The 26,777-nt window shown below is 40.2% G+C and overlaps 1 protein-coding gene across 2 annotated transcripts; it reads right to left on the minus strand.

The window, feature by feature from the left end:
- On the minus strand, nucleotides 1-26,777 carry nup210 (nucleoporin 210). Of its 2 annotated transcripts, none has more exons than XM_035159433.2 (40): nucleotides 26,115-26,777; nucleotides 25,320-25,459; nucleotides 22,705-22,836; nucleotides 22,076-22,172; nucleotides 21,717-21,867; nucleotides 21,072-21,204; nucleotides 20,396-20,554; nucleotides 20,048-20,116; nucleotides 19,846-19,952; nucleotides 19,327-19,467; nucleotides 19,068-19,205; nucleotides 18,708-18,863; nucleotides 18,059-18,257; nucleotides 16,828-16,973; nucleotides 15,631-15,849; nucleotides 15,284-15,457; nucleotides 14,781-14,973; nucleotides 14,379-14,485; nucleotides 13,950-14,054; nucleotides 13,363-13,464; nucleotides 13,010-13,138; nucleotides 12,623-12,750; nucleotides 12,395-12,530; nucleotides 12,244-12,306; nucleotides 11,647-11,826; nucleotides 11,463-11,543; nucleotides 11,242-11,373; nucleotides 10,822-10,980; nucleotides 10,485-10,576; nucleotides 10,200-10,374; nucleotides 8,441-8,616; nucleotides 6,615-6,835; nucleotides 5,919-6,055; nucleotides 5,126-5,240; nucleotides 4,576-4,722; nucleotides 3,747-3,997; nucleotides 3,442-3,646; nucleotides 2,559-2,681; nucleotides 1,944-2,021; nucleotides 1-1,267 (listed from the first exon to the last, which is right to left on the minus strand). In XM_035159433.2, the coding sequence occupies exons 1-40, from the start codon at nucleotides 26,291-26,293 to the stop codon at nucleotides 1,164-1,166; spliced, it is 5,679 nt and encodes a 1,892-aa protein (XP_035015324.2). In that variant the 5' UTR covers nucleotides 26,294-26,777; the 3' UTR covers nucleotides 1-1,163. The 2 variants fall into 2 exon arrangements, with proteins under 2 accessions (XP_035015324.2, XP_035015323.2); XM_035159432.2 differs by having other exon boundaries at nucleotides 2,559-2,684.

Below are 26,777 nucleotides of genomic sequence, written 5' to 3' on the forward strand. Positions count from 1 at the left end.
TTAAACATAAAAAGTAAAAACTTTAATTAGCAAAAGGCAAGAGTATATATACACACACACAGAAGCCAACACACTTGTGTCTGCATCTTGTGATATGATTGTAAGGCTCTATTATGAACACAAAAACAACGCTGAAGACAATTATAATCACACACACACGCACTCCTCAGTAAAACTGAATTTCAACCGAAAAAATAAATATTCATGATCAACAAGTCTCTTCAAATACAGAAACGTGTCGTTTAAAACAAAGTCACACTCGTATGTACCAGAAAGTCAACAGCGCTACAGTGAACTCTCTCTGGAAATGTGGGCAGGTTGAAGTGCAAACAGAAACAGAACCAGAAACCAGGCCACATTGTGACTGCTTTTGCAAATGAAGCAACACTGGGATAAAAAACTGAATAATAGCTGACATTTTTTAACTGTTTCACATTAATGAATAAGACGGGAGCTGCATGTACAGTGGCTCAAAAACTCAGCAATTGTAAATAATCGGGAAGTTAGATTCCACGAGAAAATGCCCCAAAAACCAGACACGAACCAACCATTTTCCAGTAAGGATTCTGCACATTTGAAGGGTTCATCACAGAAGAGGACGATGAGTTCAGTGGTCAGTATTTTCACATAATGTTGAATAACAACAAAATTAAGGAGGGTTTCTGTTCAGAAGAATAACAAAAAAACAACAACATGATCTTCAAGTTGTTTGCTTTCTGTCACGAGACTGTTGTGCATCCTGAGTTATTCAATTTCACATCAAATGTGTTAAGTAGCACAAAAGTTAATTTCAAAACACAAACAAAAAAAGCATTTCTTCTTCAGCGCAATCTAGTGATTTGTTTTTTAAACATTCCTCAAAAGATATGTATAACAGAGTGGTCTTGTATAAAACCTTTTTCCATGGCAAGCCACAAAATACAAATGTATAGACGACACAAAATTTAAACACAACGAAAATAGCCCTGTTATCGTGAAGCTCTTCACGGATTTTCTATTCTCAACAATACTTATTTTTAAAGAATCTGTGCCAAGACGGTGGAGTTAAGATTCTGCGGTCATGTCCCACAGCATTCAACCGGAGTGACAGAGGCACATTTAATATGCATTAACAGCCTGTGGTGTTGTACTTGTGAAGAATAGAGACCAGACGGAGAGCTTCATCACGACTTGTAGTCTGGAGAATAGAGCCGCGACCTGGGGCTGCTGTTCGGGTCAGTCCTGTGTAACGTGTGGTTGAAGGAATTTCCTACTGGAGTGTTGAAACCTGAAAAAGAGAAATAGAAAAGTAGGTAAATGAAGCATTGACAGCATAATATTTTTATTTTTTTTAAACCTGTCAGTGCAAACTTTCACTTCAGCAAATTCACTGTTCTGTGCCATTTGATGTGTAAAGGTCATAACAACTCATTTTATGAAAAGATATTATAAACAAATGTAAATTGAGCATATCAGTTGATTTATATGTCAGAATAAAAAAAATAAGGGAACATAACTTTATTTAGGAGTCTCAATCAATCACTCTGATTTGTATTTATAACAGATAAACCTGTAGCAGCGAGAGCAGAGGCTGTAAATTGTGACATCAACACTGCAGCTACAGACTTGAGGACTGATGCTTTTTCTTGGTTTGACACACAAATAATCTTTAATTTACTACGGGTGCTATGAGCATTTCTTCAAAAACGCCATTCTGACTCATGTTATCATCCTGGATGTTATCAGACACCTCTCCTATCTTTTCTAATTGATTCTCAGCGGAGCTTTACAGCCTAGTGGCTTCACAGATAAATGGGTAATAAAAACTTCTACTTACTCATTAGATCAAGTGAAAACAAACAACAAATTGCCCTGACCTTCAGTGGTTTATCTGTCTGACTGTTTGCTTTAGTGTTTACTGAAGAAGCTGCGGTGGGAAAAGTGTTGCAGCGGCGGTGTCCTACCTGAGTTGGGTGGTGGCGTCCTCTGGATGAAAGCGGGGTTATAAGTTTGTTCCTTTGGGGAGAACACTGTGTGGAGCACTGCAGAGAATAGAAATGAATTTAAAAACACGTCAACACACTGGAGAGCTCAATGTAAAAAATAACATCTTGCAAGTCATGAAATTCCTTAAATTGTGACGAACACAAACAGATCTTGTCAATTTATGACGGTGCTTTATTTTTGAATAAATCTGTCTATTCTTTTTGTTACCAGAGACAAACTCAGTCAGCACTGCCTTGAAATACTGTAAGCACTAATTTGTTTTCATTCATTCATTTTTGAATATAGAGAAAGAATTGCATTGTTTTTGGTGTTCTTATTAAATCAAGGGTGACACATTCAAAAACATTCATTATAATGATCGAAAATAAAAGCCTGTCTTGTATAGTCCAGTCGCACAAAAGTCCATGAAACAAACAATGATATACGATTTAAAATAACTACATTAAAGTCAAACTTTTCCCAGTGCAACGTTGTTCATTATCCTACAAAATCACAGGTGTTTATTATTATGACACATCCTCTAACTACCCTGTGCAAGCAAAGCAATTTTCAATCAAGTTGCGGTGACGCACCGATGATGATGATGGCAGTACCAGCCATCAGAGCGAACAGGGTGAAGAAGATCATCTGGTAGCAGTTTATGAAGCTGTGCAGGGAGTGGTCCCCTCCCTCAAAGCTAACAACTGGAGCAGCAGCTGCTGAGACAGAGCAGTGGAAGAGATAACAGGCTGTCAAAACCTCTTCAAAGTACGGAGATCATACGACACACTAACAAATGTTGGCTACGCCTCACAGGGATAAGGATGCTTGTTACAGTGGTGCTGAAATCTGAATGGAATGATGGTTTCTGAGAACATGCCTTGACTGTCAATGTGCTTATGTCCTACAGAAACAGATTATGGACTGTTTTGCTTGGGGGTTATGAATTGCCTCGCGGGGCCGGATCAAACTATTTTGCCGCCAGACTTTGTCGACACTACTACGGATATTTCCCCTCTGTTTTTATCGCTTAAACAAGCATGCCAGACCAGTAGGTGGCGACAAAGTCTACATCCGTCAAATACCAGAGAAGAACATGGTTAGCATGCCCAGTGAGCTTAGGTTCAATTAGCAGACGCCTTTGAATGATGGTAATGTTGTGCAGTAATGATAGCTGCCATTGTTGTTTCTGGTACATGGTGGTTTGTAAAAATCTCAGTTTAGAGAATTAAAACACTGATTATGTTTGGACGGGGAGGTCCAACACTAAGGAAAAAGTTTATTTTGCAAAATGTCTGTATTAGTGTGAACAGGGTCACTGTAATCAATTGAAAATGTGTGGATAAAAGGTAAAAATGCTGCAGCTACATGCCAAGTTGCAAGTTAGTTCAAACTTAATTTTTCTATAAGAGGTGACTACTAACATAAACATAAACTACACCCAAATGACTGTGTTGCATTGAAAGGACATCTGACCTTGCAGTGCAACGCTGGGATCCGACACGTGAATCAAAGTGACTGGGATCAGGAGACTCTGGCCTGATGAAGCGCTGCTTATGGAAATCGAGGCAGACACTGCTGCCTGAGGATCCACGGCACCGACGGTGAACTTGGAGAAACTGGGAAAGTCTTGATGAACCTCCGTCTCTTGGACAGCAATGTTGGGAGAAGTAGACACTACCTGAAGACAGAGAAGTGAATCAAACATTTTTTTCTTCAAACAGTCATACTAACTGTAAAAACTGTAAGAATTAGACATTATATTAAAGGCTCTACGAGACCTCCATGTTGGAAAGGGTGGCAGTGGGGCCGTAGACTGTGAGCTCAGCTGATGGGTGCAGGTTTGAGAGCAGCAGCTCAGTCTGGTCTGAGTAGAGGCCCGGCTCCATGGACAGTCTGGCACTGACTTGTTCCCCAGAGAAAGCACTGCCCTCTAGCCCTGCTTTCACCAGCAGGTTCGTCATGGACATGCTGAGCACACGGGTCTGCTGGTCAGACATTGGCTGCAAGGTCACGGAACATGCATAGAGGCCTGGGGCAAAAGAAACAAAAGAGGCAAAGGTGATTGTTCAACATAAAATATTGATGTGTGCATTTAGAAAAATAAATGTGTGTGATTATAGTGTCTCGAAAAGTTGCAAGGAATCTATATTCTGACTCCGTTGTCTTAATTTCTCAATCACAATATCCCACCAGGACCTCAGGTGGATTCAGCTGAGTGGTTGTAGCCTTGTAATCACACAGTGGATCCCCCACCCCCCCCCGGAGATAAGCCAACAACTGGGGTGAAGTCCCAAACCCCAAACATAATTAGACCAGTGCTTTCAAGCAAATGTCTCCAGATCAATATGTCACCCAGACACCTTTTATAGCCCCTACTAAATTCATTCAATGGCCAAAGCAGGTATTGATTATGCCCTTGTAAACAGCATTTTCCTGCCCCTCGTGCTGAGCATACATATGAGAACTGTGTCTATGTTAGGTGTTAAAGGAGCGTTCAGTTTATATATTCAACCACTAACTTGTACAATCAGTATAAGACCGTGGTTGACCATGGTTCATCACCATGAAGGGGATCTCCATGAAGGTCTGGATTCAGATGAGTCTTACCGATGCTGGGGTCAAAGCTGATGTGTGTGTTGAAGACATCGTTAGCAGGGAAGTCGATGGCGTCGCTGGTGAAGCTGAGATGGCAGCTGACTAAAGTTTCTGGCTGCAGTTGAGGAATAGCGCCAGTCTGGGCAGGGGAACAGGTTCCTGCAGGGGAACAGACATACTTAATATGTATGCTTCATTACACACATCAGTGCTTTACTGAAGACAAAGTTTAATCAACTTTTTTAAAGGACGTGTTTTACATTTTGGAAATATGCTTTTTTTTTTTGTGATAGATGAAAAGATCAGTACCACTCTTAAATCTGTACATTAAATATACAACTAGTCAGATTAAGAAAAACAAAACAATGTTTATATTAGTGAGCATTACAGGTGTGGTAGGCTAAGCTAAGCTAACTGCCTCCAGCTTCATATTTACTGTACAGATATGAGAACTATCGATCTTTTCATCTAATTTCTGGCAGGAAAGCGAAAAGGAGTAGTTTCCAAAATGTTGAACTATTCCTTTACCAACAGTTAAACTATAACTGATTCAGGTCAGTACCGATGAGGTTGGTTCCACTGTCTCTGGTGTTGAGTAAGACCTTTGTCTCCTTGCCGTTCCTGACGGGTGCAGGCTGTGCCGTGGCCGACGTTCTCGTTGCTGCCTCCACTATTATCTACAGAATCACACAGCAACAGGAAATAACCAAACAGGAACATCCAGGTGTGTGCTTGTTAAAATCACATTAGAATACAACCACAACTAATTGTTTACATCAATCACGCCAGACTGTCAGTGAAAGAAACCAATTGAAAGACAGGTGAGTGTTTAATACAACATTACTGCTGCCTCCATCAATGCAGGAGTTTATTTTGTGTTCATGCATATAAGCCCCTTTCTGTTTAAGATTGAATACAACGCACCAGATCTCATCAATTCTCACTCTGCTCAGAGGAAAATATTTGTATAAAATTGGTTTGCATTCAGCTCTCGTGCAGAACGGAGTCGGATACAGTGACACTCCACTGCACGCTCCATCCCTTTTGAGACTAGCAACAATGGTAGTGTCATGCACAAAATGTTGCTGAAACGTGATGGATGCAACAAACACCTGCTGTGCTTTAATTCTCATTATGATGTTGATGATGATTGTTGAGGGATGGATACATTCTCATGCACGGGCAGAGAAGATTAAAATCTCTGGAGAATTTAGAAGTGGAAATAAAGAATGCAGGGAGGTGTGCTGCATGTGGAATTACTAAACTCTGAACCTCCTTCTTGTAGCTCATTCTTCACACCCACAGATAAAAGAAAACACTGTTAGTCTGTGAGTCACTATCTACAGAGGACATACCTCTCTGTAGGTTTTCAAAACACCAGGTATTTCATAGTACACGGTGACTGTCCCAGAGTCTCTGGCTACAGCTGCACCACTTCTCGGATCCACCTGAAGAACACCATTAGCTGAGGAGCTCCAAGTACCGTGAGCACCTGCAGAGAAGGCAAGATAGTGTCAACTTTAGAACAAGATTTGTACACGCTGCCAAGCTAAAATGGCTTGTTAAATGAAAGGTACAAATATAGGGCTCTCCTCTGCCAAGAGAAATACTAGAATTCCCTTCGACTAAAGATAAAAAAGCTGCTTTATCCTTTAAAGGAAATTCAATAAAAAGCAGAGCAAGACAGATGCACACAGCAGATACACAACTAGAGCATCATGAGGGTGCTCGGTCGAAAGCCATTTGACGATTAAAGTCAAGATGTAGTTTTCTTTCTTTGCTCAAAATAGCTATACTTAAATTATTTGATACACATACACAACACATTTAACAATGATCTCTTTTATAGAAGGGATGGAGAGGTATAGTCTGCTCTGGGTTGAGGGTGATTGGGTGGGGGGGCCAATATTGTACCCAGTGTATATCGGAGTGCTTTTGTTTTTTGTCTATTTGATGATCTGTATCGATTCATGCTTATACTTCACAATGAAAATATTACATACACATACACAACACATAAGATCTGTTGCTTAAACAAATAAACCTCTCACCATCTGGGCTGGTTAACTGGGCGGCAAAGCAAACTACATCTCCCACCACCAGTCTCTGGGCCTCCTGTGGATAAATAGCATGCTGTACAGCAAGTGGAACGTAGTCTGCGACTCCCATGTTTTCACTGTCCCACACTGCGAGGAGGGTGAGGCCGACGCTGACAGTTCGCACTGTCAGTGTGTGGTTACTGGGCCCAACCCCAACCTGCACCAGGTCATCTCTGCAGGACAGAACAGAAGTACAGGTTTTAAGTATTAGAATAAGTACCTATTAATATGACAAATTATAATTGATTAAGTGCTACTCCCAAACCGAACCTTTTGTTATTATGTGAACGTTAACTGATCTGTCTGCATTCATTGATGCACATCACTGCTGCCACATGATTAGCTGACTAATAATTGTAGGTGTTCCTAATAAAGTCAGTAAGAGTAAACATCAACACAAATATTATAGAACGCCTGGTAGGTGTATTCCATGAAGGCATAATTAATAATTAAGGGGTAATTTATTCAGGTGATTCATTTATATAATTGTTCATCAATAGGGGTCAAACATGGCCAATATTAAGTTTCTGTAACCTGATCTAATTTCGCCCTCAGATTGTCACTGCTACACTCTGCAGTCCATCCTTGACCGAGTATTGGCTCAATACGATTAGACAAGCTTAAAATAACCACTCAACAATACATCAAATGCTTAAGTGTTTCATATCCTGCTGCAATAGTTCAACATCCATATATATCATTTCTTATACCTGAAAAAAAAACAAAAACATCTTCCTTTTCACCTCCATCACCGAAGCATCTGGTGTGAACAAATTAAACCAAAGTGCTTGCCAACATAGACACCAGTAAAATCCACCCGGCTCCTCTGAGACTCAATTGGATGTAATCACAGGCCGGTTCTCTAAGTCCCAAGACTATCAGCCCTTTACTACTCGGATTTTGATACTTTCCCCCTAAAATGCTCTGCCAGCACCCGGAGAACAAGGTAATAGAATCAATTTATTGTGCAGACAGACGAGGGAGTCCCTCGTCGGGAGCGGGGCAACGCTCCTCCCTGCCCGACATTCCCATTAATTTAGCTCACTCACTCGCTCAGGTGGAAACTACTCCATCTGAAATGAGGAACAGCCCAGTTAATTAATGTTGTGATCTCCATGTAGAGCCTCCCTCTACACCCCGTCATGACCTCAACTAAACTGGCTGCTGTGTGCGGATATTAGTGCACACGATCCAAACAAAGAGGAAATATATAATGTATCACAGCACCTACAGAGGTAAAGGAAAACATGAGGATTTCCAGGGTTATTGATAGGTATATCTAGCATGGATCAATATCATTAAACCAGACAATGTGGAATATATGCTAATTTAATTTTAAAAATCGATAGTGTCCAGAAACCACATTTGCCATTTTTACATTCTGTCTGAAATTCATTTTCTGCTTAGCTGGTGGAGGGTGAATAGCTTGTGGGTTGACATGACTTGTCTGGCAGAATTTGAAATGGAAGTCATTAGGTTACGCAAGGCTGAACGAATGGACCACTCAAAAGAAAGGCCCTGATGCTCTCTCTCTCGCTATATATAGCACACAACAGCAGGATAATGGCTTCTCATCCTTGGGGTACGATGCAAACTGCAAAACAAATCCTCCTCGCTCCTTTCCCCTCTCTAGAAATCATGTTTCCCTCACAGTGTCACACAGAATGCACAAATCAATGAATGGACAAATTAATGAATGCATAATTATATTGATAAATGACAGCAATTCTTGAAATATAATATTAAGTGTTGAAGAACCTATAGAATGTGTAACCGACCTGTTTGTGGAAAACGTAAGGTGAGAGCTGGAGCTGTGCAGGGCCTCTCCAGTGCTGGCATGAAAATGGACAATGAAGGTGAGTATTACGCCCAGAGGAAAGGCTTTCAGGCTCTCTCCCGTGTGCGTGTAGAGCATTGGACTGGTACTGAAGCGCACGTAGGACACAGGCACCACCTGAGAAATAAAAAAAGGAACCAGTGTCACATTCGGTAACTGCAGGGACAATGGTCAGCTGCCATTTGAAGGGTCAATATAACCGTTAAAAAAAAAAAAAAATCACAGTGGCCATATAACATAGGCCACTAAACATTAGCCTGTAGCAGATGAAACAACACAGCTCGAAGTTTAGTATAAGAGATGGCACACGGTTACCATTTGATATACTGATGACAGTTTCACACAGATGCGATTAAAGAATCTGACAGAATATTTTCTTGCTCTCTAGATGAAATAAAGAGTTCTCTCATTTATTTAACCCCCTTTTTTAAAATAAATCTATTGTGGATTTAGAGACAAGATGCATTTTTAATACAAACAATACCTTTTCTATTGAAACACTTGATAAAAAGATATAGATCTAGATGAGAACTTTCCACGGCTAAAGGATGAATCGTTTTTTGAATTGCAATCTCAATTCACATTTTTACATGACAACAACTCCTCCATTGCTGCATCAGCAGGGAGATCTGCTGCATCAAACCAAGTGCTCCCTTATTTCCTTAAACTGTTACAAGAAATGACAGAACTGTGATACACCACGTGATGATTTGTTCAAAGGAAGGCAGGGAAGATTTGAAAACAGATCTTATACGTGTGTCGTGGTGAAAATCTGTGCTTCATCTAGAGCTCAGCACAAAAAAAACAACAACTTAGTTTTAAATGCCTATCTGCCATGGGGACTATTTTCAATTTATTCATTTATTTATTGTGACATTTAGTGGAAATTGCACTTTTAGCTCAACTCCACTGAACAGCTCTTTGCGTTTTATTGTTTTGTTTTTGTGGATGTTTGTCAGTGCATGTCTTCTTTTACTTGCCCTAAACCAAATTGCCTTCAAAATTGATAAAGTTGCATTGTTTGGTAAATCAAAAAACAGAGTGAGTCAGATAGATTATAAAATGCTGCCCGCTTTGTTCAACGTAAAATCAGTTGGTCACTCTCACTAGCATATTGGTAGTTGCGCCACAGTTTGACTGATCACAGGGAAGAATAAGTAAATGTTCCTCTGCTCCTGTTTGCCTCAAAAGATTTGATTATTAGACAATTGGCTTTGGAAAAAGGATTATGATCAAGGTTCACAATGTCTGTGGACTGCACTATCATGTTTATCGTACAGGATAGAAAATCATGTTTTGTTTACATTGTAAAGAGCAGTAAAAGTCTTCCATTCCAGTTGATTATATTGCTTTTCCATCTTCCTCAAGAAATTATGTAACGTAATTATATTAAAAAAGAACACTCGAGAAATGTAGATTCAGATTTTACCTAATTTTGCAGCTCTAGAATGTTCTCTACATAAAGAAAAGTTGCTTGAACTAAATTTAGTCAACATCTAACCTTTGAGAGGCACCATTTCTTTTAGCTCTGCAGAACATATCATCATGTATTCTAATTGTTGCATCATAAGTTAGTATTAAACCCAGTGACTTATCAGAGATGTATTGAGATGGATTTATCAGTCAGTATTTGTGGGATACCACTTTTAAAACAAAAAAGAAATCTAAAAGACTTTTCATACAGTGGCTCTCAAACTGACCTTCACAGCAAGGATGAGAGTTTGATTGACGCCAAAGATCTCCTGCGATGTGACCATCAGAGAGGAGATACCAGTCAGAGAGCCAGAGGAGAGAAAGCCCTGATCATCCACTTGAGCCGTAACAAGCTGGTCGGGGGAGTTCAGCATTCGATAAGAGAGTGCACCCACACCATCCCTGTCAGAAAGAAAGGAAAAAAATCACTTTCAGGTTTCTCTAAGTGGTGCAAATGTTTCTGACATTTTTAACCATGCAATTACAGCATCTTGCAGAGAGGGGTAACTCACCTGTTTGTTTGGAGTTTGAGGATAGAGTTCGGAGCCATTAGATACTCCCCAGCCTCGACTTCAGGGTTAAGCATGTGCAGCTTATCATAGACCTTGATCAAAGCGAAATGTGGAAACTCCCAATTATTAGAGGGTTTTATTCAATCTTTCATGATTTGACACTTATGAATGCATTCAGCTCCAACTTATCTGCCGTCTTATCACTTAACAAAGTTAACAACTCCAGATATTAAAAAGCTCAGCAACTTCAACACTCTGCTGCCTTCAATGTTGATGCAATGTTTACTCTGCTTTTTTTCAGTTATATGCCCAGTAAGTTGTTGCCACAGTGCTGTACCTGGATCTGGATTTCATCTCTGAGCTCGTGAAGCTTCCCAAACAGCTGCCCAGCCATTGGGTCAGTAACTCTGAGCACCACCTTCAGCCCTGTCCTCCCTCTAGTTCTTCCAGTCACCCTCATGCCAAAGTTGTGTTCTGACTGGAGCTCCACGTTAGCCTGAAGGAGACAGGCACCAATATGAGAATGGCAAAAATAGCAGCAGCAAATCAAATAAAAAAGAGTGATGAGGAAGCAGGGACAAGGCAGAGGCTGACAAGGAAGCGGAGACAAGGCAGATGCTGGTTCTTAATCATGCTGTTATGCAGGGACAGCACATCTTAAGTCAATTTGATAAAAGAATCAAGGGAACAACAGGAACCAAAAATAGGAATGGCAGGAAATGTATGTGACGTCAAATATATAATGAGTGCAGGGTACCTCAATGTGTCTCGACTGCACATCCAGGATGTCTCTCTTGGTGGTGGACCAGTGGAATGTCAGCCCAGGTAAAGCATTGCCGAAGGAGAAGGGTGTTAGACTATTGGTCAGACCCATCACATATACAGGCATCTGGAAAAAGAAACAAACTGTGAGGACAATATCACCCAGAGAGAATTTGTTTTTCCCGGCAGTATTATTGGAAAAATCTAAAATCATACCTGTGCTCCTGTCTTCATTCTTGTGATGGGTGTTCTGATTCGAATGCCTGTCAGAAGCACAACCTCAACTTCCACTTGATCCTGGAAGAAAACAATAAACACATTATCTGTAAAATTCAGCCAAACATTTGTCCACATCACACACAACACACACACAACACACAACACACACACACACACTTACCTGAGACACAACAACTAGCTTCCCACTTTCGGCATCAACAGCTTGGACCAGTCCAGTCACAGTGACGTTACCAATGGCAACTCCCCTGACATGGCCCATGCCGTTAACAGAAGCTATCTCTTCATTGGAAATTGAGAAGAGGATATTGGACTGAGGCTGAGGGCCTCCCTCAGATGTGATCTGTAAATGAAAGGAGGAATGAAAAGGGAAGGGATTGATTGAGAAAACAGAGACACAGGAGAGAGACAGCGACAGTCTAGTCAGTTGCATTCATCAATGAACTGTTCAATAACCATTTGCTGTAAGCGATTATACTTACTACTCAAGATAATGAAATTGGAAATTCAACAGAAATAATGTGCAGTGTATGTGTGTTATTAAGTTTAATGTTCAGCAATTAGGATGCTTCTTGGATAGATGGTAAATGCTTTGTAATTAGGGCAAGAGTTGAAGCAAATGAAAGGAAAGCTGGATGTTAAAACCAGGAGCAATTAGGCTAATGTCATCTTCCAGAAAAATCCTGGCAGATGCTCTTTTGAAAGATAAACAGAGGCCAGCTGTTTCAAAACAGAGCCTCAGTGTCAATGTTACACAAACCTGCATCATTGCTCCAATTAGCAGAGTGATTTTCCTTGGGATGAGTTTGAATGGTGGGAATACCTACAAGTTAAAAAACAAAGTTTCAATACCTGCAGCATATGCAAGAGTCCCAATTTGAACTGTTTTAGAAAGTCACACAAGTGCATACCTCAATTTGCTGAGGCAGGGATGATATTTTTCTCCCATTTTTATCCATGACAACAGCCGACAGAGTGGTCTGACCAATAGAAACACCTTTTACCAGGAAGACGGCTGTATCGTTCTCTGCAGACTCTGCTAATGGACTGCAAAAAAAATAATAAATAAAAAAGACATTCAGAAACTTAATTAAATCGAGTTAAGTTCTTCAATCTTTCAGAAATGTCTCATTACTCACGTTAAAGAAACTATCGCAGAAGCAGCCTTGAGTTTTAGATTCATGAAATGGAAATAGCTGGCCGGGAAGGGCTTCTTGTTATCGTCCAAGACTCTGACATACGCTCTCACAGATTTGCTAATCTCCACCTGTGATGGAAATAAATGACACCCATCATTAGGAAAATAATCGTTTTGGTTCACAAGCAGGGTAAACCTTGTGATACCAATTCAAGACAGACCATCCTTCATGAAAATTGAGAAGGGGAATATGAGAAGAGGACACCCATATTCGGCGGTTCAATGTCACTGAGGCATTTCAGAAATGTGTGGTACTGATAATAGGGATCAACTAGTCAAGCAGTGCCTTGACCTACAAAGATTAGGGATCAGGGGGATAAAAACTGACCTTGTCAACCACTCTCACATAAACCTCCAGGATGTCAGAAACGTGTACTGTGGCTTCGGCAGGTGCTGGAAAAGCCAGACAAAGGTCGTGAACCATCACCTTCACCACACCTGGGTGATCGGGAGAGACCTGAGCAGACACAGAAAATCAAAAGGAAATCTCAATTCTCTGCATTCAACAGGATGATTTTGAGCACTGATGTACATTTATATTATCCACCTAAGGAAAACAATCATTAAGTTTTCTTGAAAATTACAGTTTGTTTTAGTTCTGGGGAATACACAATACAGTTTGTATTGTGTATTCCCCAGAACTAATCCCTCACAAATCACAGTCCAGATGTTTCTTCTTACCTGAGCTGCTCCTTGGGCTTCTTGGAAGACCACATCCACAATACCATTAACACTGGTATTGACAAAAAAGTGTCCTGAACCCTCTCGCAGGGCAAGACTCGCCTACAAGACAAAATACATCACTGCATTGTGAAAGTGCTGAACATGAATGGAATGACTCAAATAACTGCATATCCCATATCTGAGGAAAAACTGTTCCAGTTCATGGGCATGTTTGTGTGACATCAAAGAGGCCCTCTGCCCACACTCAGTCTGTAAAATCCTCTTACACAGGTCACTAGCTGTTATTTAACCCCCACACCTGCCAAACACTGCTCCTATATCACATAGGATTAGCAGAGGGAGGCCCACAGAGCAGAGTTTCCACTGTGTCTGGTGCAATGATTATTGGGATTTGAATTCTTGTTATAAATGAGGTAAAATTTAAAAAGGTAAAAGTTTCCCAGCAGAGTATTCTGAATACTAAAACTTAATTTGTAAAATACAGGTATACTTTTGGTAAAACAACAGTTTGTGTCAGTGCTCACACTTGCAATAATGCAGGCGCATGTATGCAAGACCACAACACTGATGAATTGGTCTCTTACCCGCACATCCGGGTGGTTGTATATCGTCACTGCATCTGGAGAAACTTTCACATCTTCAACTAACAGGAGCTCCAAAGTGGCAGAGACAGGGGTCAAGGGGTCATACTGTGCAGAGAAGGAAGAGGGGTTGAGTCAGGATTAGTGCTATGGCTGCATGTGTAATTATTATGTCAACTGAATATACATGAATGGAAATGCAAAGCAAGTTGAAACTAGAAATAAATCATTACAACAAACAGAAGGAGCTTATCTGTATGTGAACCACATATATAAATAACCTTTATTTAATCAGGTTATCTCATTGTGCCCATGGGTTAGGGTTAGGGTTAAAACTTTGACTGTTTTGAAAAATGTTTCATTTAGCTGCTTCTGCTTTTAAAGAGGAAGTGAAAATGTGTTTTTAGTGGTTGAGCCATTATTTTCACTTACTTGACTGGGAACATTGGCTGCAGCAAGATGTGAAACCTGGTAACCCAGAGCTGTCACTGTAATAGCAGCAATGCCGGTCTGCTGATGGACAAGAACTGTCTGACGTCCTGTCAAAGATGACAACAAAAATAATAATTACATGAACCAACCTTTTTGCTATCACCAATCTATAAAAATACACAAGAACCACAATGGAAATATATTCCCAGTGACAGGTCATGTACAACTCTCCATCTGCTGCCACCGTCTCAGAATCAAATCCAGTCACAGCTTTTTTTCTCCTGTTTTTGCTTCAATAGTTTCCAAATGTCTACAGAAAACCGTTAATTAAACAACCCACTTTCTCTTAAAGATAAAAGATATGCAAGCCAAACAGGTTTGTGCCCGGTGGTGATGCTTTACCATGAAGTTTCATCTGTGTGTTGCCATCCTTGAACAGCTGAAGCTCCATAGGCTTGGTGGGTTCAATGCTGGCCAGCGACACCTTAGACGATTCCCACAACACGCTCAGAGAGCTGAAGTTGTCAAACTTCCTTCCTTGTTGATCAAAAGCAGCCAAGTCCAAAATGGGGTTACGGTAATTTGACACAGGGACCTAGAAAAAAATAATGTTATATGAAGAAGTAAACATTTGACTAAAATTATGAGGATCAAGACTAACTAATTTGTTTTACTACAATAACAAATAAAATGTAACTATACATTTCTTTAAGGGTAGCTGTTGCTTTCTTCAAATGGCAGGTATCTAATTAAAACAAAACTGGCTCCCCTCTTTCAAAACAAAATTCCAGTGTCAACAGCTATGGATAAACTTAAATAATCACAATAGAACAAATACCAGTATAAAAAACGAAGCTAAATGTACACAGGTTGGTGACCCTTGTTAAATCACATCACATTCATACCACTTGTTTGTTCTGCTGCAGCAGCGGGCAGGTCAGGTCCAGCTGGGGGCTGGTATACACCGGGACCAAGGTGAGGCGAGACGGAGGAGCACATACAAACTTGACCTTTGCCGGCTCCACAGCGGGATAAGGATTGGTTACACTGGCCTTGTTCCCGACCATCACCTCCAGCACCTGATACATACAGAATGACAAATCAGTTGAGAGCTGGTGACAAGGACGCAGCCATATGCATTAAAGATTAGATATTGCATTTAATCTTAAAGTACAAGAAAATAAGTTATTGAATCTAACCAAGCAATTCTCTATTTGATGAATAGAAACAGCATGATTTTAGGGGACCCCACCTGCTCTCCCAGGACCCTGCATGTTGCTCTGACCCAGTGCTGGTTATAGTTGTGAGATGAAGGACTGGTCAGAGTCAGGGTCACACTGGCCTCATCCTCAGCAGCCAAGTTGCAGAAGAACTTTGAGGGCTCTAAAACCCAAGGGCGTGGCCCGCCCTCGAACAACATGTCTTTAGATGATCCCAGAGTCACCACAGCAACAGATACAGGGTCAATAGCCTGCCAAATAAGATTTCATTTTTTTTAGAAAATGCAATACTTAATGCAGTTACAGTCAGACACACAGAGACACTTCAGGAAGAAATGCTTTTAGAGACAGCTTTGAGTGACCAAAATGTAATAACACAAAAGATATTTCAAATATAAATGAAAGCACATAATGGTTATTCTAGCGTCAAGAGGAACTTAACTGAGGGAACGTTAAGGTTATACACAGCTGAGAAACAAAAATGGGTCACCCTGTAGCCGCCAGAAACATCACACTATGATAGCATTTCTATCCCTATAAAACACAATCAAATGATTTAGATACAAAGCCCAAGAAGGGGCATCAAATAGCACCTTACTTTATACTAAATATCATATGCAGGAAAACCAAAGCTACTTTTATCTGTGGTTCAAGAAAGATTAAAAAAAAATTAATGACAGGAGATTTGATCACCTCATCATACTGTTGAATTTAATACTCTACCACGACAGTTGAAGTCAAATTAAATCCTCTGCAGTATTATCACCCAAGCATAGAAAGCAAATCAGTGTGGCAAGTGTATAATGCATAATTAAATGCATGGAGCACAGAGAAAACCCAGTGGGAGAACATTTGAACACTCACTGATCATTGCAATTCAGCTTCGACTGTAAGGGGAGACTGTGTGTATGAATTGTAAGTGTGTGCACGAGTGAGTTTGTTTCCTTATAGAAGACAAAGGCTAATTGGTGCTTTGAGACTAGTTGAAAGATTAAAAGCAAATCGCAAAACAAAGACTTCAAGACTATTACACTTTACAGCTGCCCCAACGGCATAAAAAATCTGAGGTAGACGATTAAATATACAACAAGAAATCCCAAAAGGAAATTAGCAGTTGGACATGAATTGTAGAGGCCTAGAGAAATATCCATTATGTACAAAAGATGGAAAAATTATCCTCAAAGTTAATGGTGAGCAAGATCCTGGAAAGACAAGACCTGTGGACTCACTTTGAGAGGAAGATAGGCAGCAATGGTGATCTTGGCACTGAGGTGAACGTTGCCATGGGTGTAGCTGACAGTAAGCATGGTATACCCAGGGGCCAGGGCCTTGGCTCTCACCCCACTGCAGTGGCCCTCGCCTGGGGCCAACCTCCCTGGATCAGGTGAAGGAGGAAGTCAAACACTTAGCATGTGATATTACAATTTTCCATTAATTATCTACATCATGGTGGCCCAATATATTCCAAGTTTCATAATGAACCAAAACAAATACAGTTCACATAATAACAAAATAGATCTTTAAGTTATTGTTTTGCTCTTTTTATTCCTTGCACAGCTGTCTTCTATTTGCCTCATGCTCGCTCAGTCTCAACCTCATTTAGCATTTTAATGTCCACGCAGACAGCCAGACCTCCTTGTACCAACTGCAGATGTGTGCATGGCCGTGAGTGGAATTAAATGCAGTTCTCACACACGAGAACTTATCTTTCAATTAACTCTCTTGTCTGTGTAAGTGTCACTCAGAGCGAGCTGCACCCGTGCTACCACCACAGATTGAATCAATTCTGTGGGAAACCCTGAATAACCAGAGACATCCTATTTTCACTTCCTGTCCTAAACCCCACAGAAAATACTCATTTGTCCCAATCAAATCTTCTGATTAATAATAATATATTTCACAATGAAGGCCACTAACAAAATAACTTTCAAAGAGATAAACTTTGTAAAGACAGTCTGAAAGCCTTAAATAATTGAAAATGTTTCAGTGTTAGAGGATTTTGCCCAAAAGGTTTGTCAAGCACAGTCATCTGTGTTACCCTTTGAATTACTAATACAGATTACAGTATTTGTTATATCTTTAATATTCTTTCTGTAATGTGAAACTGCAAGAGAAAGTGTAAAACTTGGGAAAATTACTAATAATTTATGTTTTTATAAGAGTTACAACTGTAACAGCTAACACTGAACAAAAGGCCTGTACCACTGTAAGTAGACTACATATATTATTAATTAATTATCTAATTGACCTCCTCATATCTCCCAGTATCACTCCAGCAATTGTTAAATAAACCAGTCCAACAAATTATTTTCCTGTCAGTCTATGGTTCAAACAACCATCCCCTGGCCGGGAGTCATCACCCTAACTGACACTAAACACAGTGATTAATGAATGAGTCCTTTGAGTTATGACCCTCACTGAAAGCTCTTCAACGTGGGGTGCATGAATGAATGAACTCACCCTCCATCAGCTCAAAGACTCCCTGGCTCTCCTCCTCAACCTGCAGGTCAAAGTGGGAGCAGTCGCTCAACATAACCCGCTCTTTCTCGGCCTCCTCCAGCAGCCCGAAAATTCTGAGAGGCAGATCCAGAACCAGACCCACTGTGGCCTCGACTCGGCAGGGAGCGAAGTCCATGGCCAAAGGGTCAACAACAAATACCTAAAGGGGAAAAAAGAATAGGGGAAAATTACTCCAAACCACAAATTAATTTGCTAAAACTCTGCTTCTGCCTGCTTCTTCACTGTGGGGGTGTGGTTTCATCAGATTATATTGATAATGACATAGCAACCCACTGTTATTACAGCTGTTCAGACAGTTGTCAAGCATTTCTTCATGTTGAGTCCCATCACTCATAATAAGAAACCACTTGGGAATATTGCTTTTGAGAGCTTTAAAAGAAAGAATAGATGCAACAAAATGCCTCTTAACATACATACTAGGAGCATATTTAGTTTCAGCCTGAACAAAACAAATTAATTAAGCCTCCTTTCATTCCTCTGGTTTATAATAAAGATTTCAAAACAGATAAAAACAATAAAGAATAATCATAGCTTCCGTAATCATATTTAACAGGTGTGTTATAATTTGATAGAATCCATGTCAACTTACCTTCATTTGGCCAAAGTGTAGTGGGTTGCGTAGATCATGAGCGTAAACTACACTCACACCAATGTCACTGACTGTTGTCATCACTCCTTTCACGGTCACTGTGGCGACAGCTTTATTAGAGGAAGACCAGCTAAAGTTTCCACTGCCTCCCGTCGCCTGTCACAAGCAACAGAGAAAAGGAATCATTAAGTGTACCATTCTTGATCTCACATTCAGACCCAGTGGTAAAATGACAAAAGACTTAATTTAGACAGAATTTGTACTAATTACTGAAAACATTGTCCAATGATTGACACTTTTGGAAGATTAAAACCATTCAAGAACCAAGTTTCCCGTATGTTCTGAAAAAGGAATTACTACCTTGATTGTGTACTGGTATGCTCCAACCTTGGGCTGCCATGGAAATGTGAGAATACTGGGACTCAGAACTATAGGGTCATAGATCTCCACATCCTGTTCGTTGTGGACCGGGTTGGCGAGAGCGTGGACACTTCCACTCTGAAACAGAACAGAAGCCACAGGAACTGATCAAGCTCAAGCGGACGAAATGGGCACAAGGTAAATGCAGTAATGATGCTCAAAATGAAACAGAGCCAGATAAAATTGCAGTTTGACTCACTTCATCCACAACAGATTTTAGGGTTGCATCAATGATAGTGAGGCCTTCTTTGAGCGCTCGGACATGATGGTATGATCCATTCAGAGACGAGTCCAGAAGTTCAAAGTACTCCGAAGGAAAGCCAGTGACAATACGGACATTCTGCAAAATCAAAATAAACCACAAAGATGTGTAAACTAACGCCGTAAGCGTTGAATCACTATAGATGGATGCCTGGTTTCAAACTTTTACAAACTGTAAGGTTATTTTATAGGTATAAAAATGTGGCTAACAGTGGGCGAGAGGTCAGGTCTGGACAGGCTACCAGCGTATGAGAAAACCAAGCAAGAAAAACAAATTATTCACCTCACAAAACTACAACAGAAGCTAATTTGTGCTTATGAAATGTAAAACTTTTGATTTTATCACAATGCTGGTCACAGGGTGCGTGTCATACACATTCTCTAGTTACACATTCACACAGACATACAACTCACATTATTCTAAATTAACTTGGTGATTTTCCTGAAGCGTACTTACATCAGAGAGGTAAATTTTGTTGCCAGACTTATCAAACACTTCGATGGAGATATCATATATTCGGCCTGTTTCCAGAACCCAGCTGTCTCCAGGATGAATTTTAAAACCTAAATAATTTAAAAAGAGAAAGAAGTTGGATGAGTGTTTTATGAAATGTCACTTTAAAATACTTCTCATTATGTTATCAACAACAAAAACAAACCTAGGTAGCCTGGTTCTACCACATACAGAGTGCTGTTGGGTAGGCGGGACACTCCTTGCATCCGAAGGCCTGAACAAATGCCGCTCAGGAAAATTAGGTCAGACACATTCAGAGATAATGACACCTCCAAAGTTTGTTATTTTTAGCAAAATGTTTATCAAAATTTAAAAGCTGCTCCTGGTATTTTAATCAGTCAACTCACAGTTAAAAGTGTCACTTTCATCACTACAGTGAATAAACATGAAATCAACACATATTTAGTCAACTGAAGATGTCATGGCAAAGTGCATAACATAACAATACAATAAGCTTAAACCACCAGATAAGTGTGATTTGTCAGAAGGATACTCTTATGATCCAGCACCACGTTGATGTGCCCCAGCTGAATGGCTGTGACTGTGGAGATGCTCTGATCCAGACTGGACACAGCAACATCTGGGTTTCCATTAGGGCCGACCACACTGTTCTGCAGGTGCAGCTCATACTGATCACAAGGCATGGAGAGCTCTGGACAAACACAACACAAACATCAATCAACTTAAGAGATGGCCTTTCTGCACTATGGAGAGATTTGAAATAGAAAAGGAAATAGGACAGCTGTTCCGCTCAGCTGGTCACACCGATTGACGTCAATGATAAAATTCTTTACCTCGACCAAGGATGTTTTCGGTGCCGTTTGATTGTAAGTAAGATTATGCAAAAACTACTGGACCGATAACCACAAAACTTGTTTTAAAGAATGTGGTCAGGGAAGAACACACTCAATTTTGGTGCAGATCCAGGATTTTTTTATATACATGTCATAATTAGAGGAGTAATTGTGTGTGCAATTTGTTGCCACTTGATTGAATTTAGGGAACGTGTTGGGCCTTAATGTAGGTAGGACCTCTACTGAAAGCCATTACAGTTACATTATATTAAAGGCTGTCAACTCATGCTAGTGCTGGAAGCTTCTTAATGCAGCGTAATTCACAGCATAACAACAGTTAAAGTTAATGTAAAATGATAGACTTTAGAGTCAGACCTGCGATGGAGCCCTGTCTTATCTTCAAGACTTTGTATCGGATGGAAGTTCCCGCCAACAAGTAGACGTCATGAGCAGGGCTCAGCAGGATGTTCTCTAAAATCAGCAGTCGCACCTCTGCAGCACCCACATCCTGTGAAACAGAAGCCATAGTTAGAGCAACACAGCTTCAGCTTCCTGCCTAAACAAACCACGATGACAAGGTTTGGAGTGCTCAAAAATGATAACAGAAATCAAACCAACAAATCTAAACTGTTGTTTATAAATAGAGATTCTATATGATTACTTAAAATAACATTTCTCACTAGCTTATTTTGTTAGAAGATAAAAGGTTCTCCTGATGAAAAGAAATGTGAGCAACAAATTCCTTGACAAGACATAAATACAACTCAACTGTCATTACTGCTGTGTCATCTTACATAAAAGGCACATAAAAGGCAGGAAGGAGCCATTACTATTGTGCAGCAGACTTTTGCTTTTTTAAGTCTGCATCTCAGGAGATGAGCCATCACAAAGAGGGCCCGGTTTATTCAGAACTTATTCTGAATTATTTTTCTTTTACAAATAGACCAAAAACATGTAATATTTAGTGTCAGCTGCCAAGAAATAAATAAATATAATGGTTTGTACCACTTAGCGGCTTACCTTGTATAATGACTCTTGTATTTTGGCTTTCAACTTAGCATGTCCTGTTTTCATTCCTGACACCAAAATAATATCGCCCTGTTTCCCAACACGCTCCATTTCAGATATGTAACCAGGGGGCTTGTACGTGGACTCAGAGAATTTAAGTACCCTTGAGAAGAAAAAAAAGAGACAGATTAAAAAATACACTACAAACCTTGACAGTATATCTGACCTTAAGAATGATTATTTCCAGAGGTGGAGGGTATATCAGTGTCGGGAGAAACATTTATTGTCAACTTCTGGTTTGCTATAGAATATTTGATTAAACCAGGCTTGTCAGTAGAGTTTGAAAGATGCATTCAGACAAGAAATCTTACCGTAATGAATTGTAAGAGTCAGAGAATCCATTCACATCTACATCTTTCACTAAGCTCCAGTCAAATACTAGACCTGCGAGAGTGCTGAAGGTGTTTCCTGTTGAATCAAAAACAAGTTAAGCATGAAATCTTAAATATTTACATCGAAAAGTTTCAACATGTAATATAAGCCTAGGGTCACTACTGCATGTTGGAGTGTATAATGGAAGCTGAGCACAAAGCTCCTGGGAGTTAAATTAGCTAAAACCAAACCAATAGGCATTTCATTAAAGGATGCATGCCGTCCATCTGCAATCTAATCCAAGAAATCTAAAATGCACTTTTTAGGCCAAAGCAAACAAAAACAAAACACCAGGCCCCCGAAGCCATCATCAGAAAGAATCAGGCTGTAGCTGCAGCTCATTAAACTAAGTGTGTTTGCCCTAAATGGAACCAGTCGAACAGAACAAACAAAGCTACCACGCAGTAGCAGCCGGAGGGAAAAGAAAATGCTGCCTAGAGCCAGATCAGTCATTAGAGAAACAAATAAACAATAGGATGTGGACTGCTTACAGAATCAGAATGGAGTAATATCACAAGTAAAAAAGAGAAAATTTAACACAAGCAGCCAATAAGCTAGTATAAGACACCTTCAGAGTCCAGTGCATGTATTTTGAGAGCCAGTGGTGAGTCCTCGAGATGGAGTTCTCGGGTGGTCGATACTATTTGGATCTCACTGATGATGTCGACGATAGCATCACAGCGCAGCACTTGTCCTGTAACTGCAAGTGGAAGAAAGAACAAAACATTAATATACATGTACACGATAAATGCTGCACTTTCTCTTAAAAGGTTCAGTGTGTAGAATTTAGTGACATCTAGAGGTGAAGTTGCATGTTGCAGCTTAATACCCCGATCTTACACACTGAACCTTTAAGAAGAAAAGGCTAAGAAAAAAAATTCTAAAAAGGAACAATAATGTTTATTGAGGCGCAGAAATCTACTTCCTGTTAAAACCACTTTATTATGAGTATACGGAAATGGCAGTGGAGATTAAAAGCTCCAAAGCTTCCTCTGCTCTTAGTAGACTGTACTCTGTGCTCAATCAAGTCAAATGTGTCTTTCCTGGTCCGCTAAGAGGGCTGTTGCATGAAAGACAGATTATATGAGATTATGTTTTGATAAACCTATAACAGCTGGAACGAGTTCACCCTCATTCAAAGTCAGTGACAGTGGACTGAAAAGATTTGTCTTTATTATAACAAAAAGCCATTTGAGACGGATCTGGAAGGAACGATGAGTCTGATTATCCTGATTACAAAGCAATTGCTCACAACTGCTGGTCGTCCATGACAGGCCTACTGGGCCACGGGCAGCAGATGACAAAGCATTCTGTTGCACAAATATATGTGTATATTTTTGTGTCTGTGATTATTTGGCACTATACTATCGAATTGTATTTTCTTGAAATTCTCATGTATAATTTCATCTAAAACCATTTGAATATGTTATAGTGCACTTTTCAGATTTTCCATTCTTTGAGATTATTCAGCAGCAGATTTTGATCACAGTTGGTATAACAGGCCGGATATGACTATACTCATACTGTATACTCTATACCAGTCATTCCCAAAGTGTGGGCCGCGGCCCCCTGGTGGGCCGTGAAGCCACTGCAGGTGGGCCGTGAGCGGTCATCAGAAAATAAATAGATAAAAAAGTTTCAGATTTGTAAGTAAGCGTTGATTACCACCAAACATTTATGATTGATTTAAAAAAAAAAGTAATCATCACAGGTAATGAAACAAAGACAAGAGATTTAAATTCCACGTTGTTCTTATTTTATCTGACCTATATAGCAGGTGTCATTGTATTTGCTGATCGTCACATTAACACTTGAACGCATCCTTCGGGGGAATCATAGGTGAGGGAGAACTTTGTTGTGTGCTGGGTCGAGCAAGATGGAGCAGAGGAAAGCTGCTAATGACGAAGGGGAATCAGAACGTCAAACTGAATGATTCAAAACTAAAAAGAGGACTCGCAGAAAAGACTCAAGTGAGGACCTGTCGCTGGCCCAGAGGACAACCCCCAAGCCTGTGTGTGTGCTGTGCGCTGAGATGCTAGCTAACAAGACCCTGGGACCATGTAAAGTGCGCCGCCGCCATTTAGAAACTAAACGGACAATATTTATACGCCTTAAGTATATTTGGTTACGCCTCAAATGTGTTTTTCTTCTCCCTGATATTCTTGCTGTGCTCTGTTATACAAACAGTAAGAATATATTTTTAACAATACACTATTTGCACTTCATGTTTTTTTACATTGGTTGCTTTGCAAATTGTTACACTTAAATGTGGATGTTATTGGATTTGCACTGCATATGCTTGCGTTCAAATACAATTATTTTTGCTATAAAATTTATAATATGTATGATTCTAGTCCTGTGTGTGGATCATATAGTTGTGATTAAAGGTGTGGGTGGGCCGCACACATTTTTCAGTTTTTAAATTGGGCGGCGGCATTCTTAAGTTTGAGAATGGCTGCTCTATACAGTTATACCCTGTTGTGGCTGTACATACTATTAGCTTTTAGAACTCCATTGTTGTGTTTATTAGTTATTTTAATTATTAAAATGTGTTTAGTGATAGTATTTTGCTATAAATCTATGTAAAACCAGGGGTTTTTAGTCTGCATTATATTATAGGACATTAAAAAGAAAGTGGCCTTCAAACAATTCAGTGATTCTGAAACTGAAAGAAAAAGCTCCTGGAGGTTCTGGCAACTACAAAATGAACACGTGGTGAGAAAAAATAAATCCAAACCTTTTGTGGTAATGACCGGAAGCAAGTTAAATTAAAATTAAGTGTCTTACTATAACTGATAAGAGCACAGGCTGATATGCAAAACTAGCCACCGGCAGCATCAAACCTACCGACCAGTGCCCTTATTCAATAATATGATGTGCATGCGACCCAAGGACATCATATCCGATTAAAGTTAATTATATAAACAGTCTCAGAGGTAATTACAACATTATTGCCTCAGTTGCAGTTGATTCTCAGCAACAAAAAAAACAATACATAAAAATGTATTCCAATAACAAAATAATTCCCAGGTACATTAATTATCTGTAATTATCAAAGTATATAATAATAATAATAATAATAATAATAATAATAATAAGTAGTAGGTTAAATTTTCTAATCATCTATTCCTGTATGAGCTACTTTAGTAGATTAATTGTTGGATATGTCATCACTGTACTTACCGACATCTTCAGCCAGAATGATGCTGGTCAGTCTGGAGGGCTGCGTGGAGAGAGCCTGGAGAACAGCTCTCCTGGAGCAGCCGCTGCCGCTCACCTCATCCACAGCCTGGATACTGGCCACCTCTGGCCTCGTAGATGACCTGGAAGAACATGACCAAAAAAAAGGGCATGAGCATACAGAAATTGCAGAAGCTATACAGTTCTTCTTTTGACACAACAACTATGTAGTTTGAACTGTTCATCCTAAAAACATTGAGTTGCAGCTTTACTGCAGACTTAAAATAAATATCAGATAAAGATACAATGTAATGAAAAAGAGAAACAATTCCAGTCTATGTTGCATTTATCTAGTTGCCCTTTCATTTTTATATTTCCCTATGTAGATATTGCATGTTTCCTATTCTTGCTTTCCCATTTGCTGCTTTGTGATTATCGATATGACCTTATAACAAAAATATAATCTTGATCTACTTTTCAGCCATAATCTCTGTGCCCTAATTAATTAAGATAACTAAATATTGATGTGAAGTTTCCATGAGGTTTATTACTTTATTGGAAATGTAATAAACACCCACACCTTCTTCCAGGAAATACCCTCCCTGTACAGGGGACCTCAGAAGGGACCTGTGAGTCTAACGTTGTTGTGTGGTGGTCTTAGGCCCCACACAACAGCCATGAGGTCACTACACACACACACACACACACACTACAGAATAACAGGGACATGTGACACTCCTGCAGCAGACATGAAAACCCCGCTGCTTCACTCTAACGCGCCAGACTCCGTCCACTCACCATCTGTAGCAGCCTTCAGTGGTTTCCAGGGTGAAGTTGATTCTCGTGCTCCTGGTGAGCGGCAGCAGCACTTTGGGGATGTTCAACTTGGAGCTACCGTTCACTTCACACACACTTATTATTAATAATAATAATAAGAAGAAGGAGAAGGACAGCAGCGACACACACAACCGAGTCATTTCCGCTTCTCGAGGCTGCGTTGATTTATTGGCTGAGAGACCGACGTCGGGTGAATGAATGAATGAATGAATGAATGAATGGAGGCGATAAAGAAAACAATTAGCGAGCTAGCTAAAACTTCCTCCGTCACATGAAGTTAGCAGCAGGTCCGAAGTCTCAGGTGAGCTAACACCGCTACTTCTCAGCTCGGTGACTTCCTGCGAGCGGCCACATGATGAAAACGGGCGCCGTGTCCTCACTTGTCCTTTGCTCCGCTTGTTGCAGCCCCCCCTCCTCCTCCGGGCGGCTTCAACACACGCGGCGAGTAGGAGTCTGACAGCCGCTGGTTTCTGCGTCACTGTGCGCGGGCTAGCAGTTAGCACGTTAGCAGGCTAAGGCTACACAGAAGCATGTTTGGTACAAATACCCGCCATTAGCGATAATTGGACTGGAGTGAGCATGCCGGGAGAGATGAGACGTCATCGAGCAGGCTGCGGCCGCTGC

Source organism: Hippoglossus stenolepis, chromosome 6 (genome assembly GCF_022539355.2).
Source record: "Hippoglossus stenolepis isolate QCI-W04-F060 chromosome 6, HSTE1.2, whole genome shotgun sequence".
NCBI lineage: Eukaryota > Metazoa > Chordata > Actinopteri > Pleuronectiformes > Pleuronectidae > Hippoglossus > Hippoglossus stenolepis.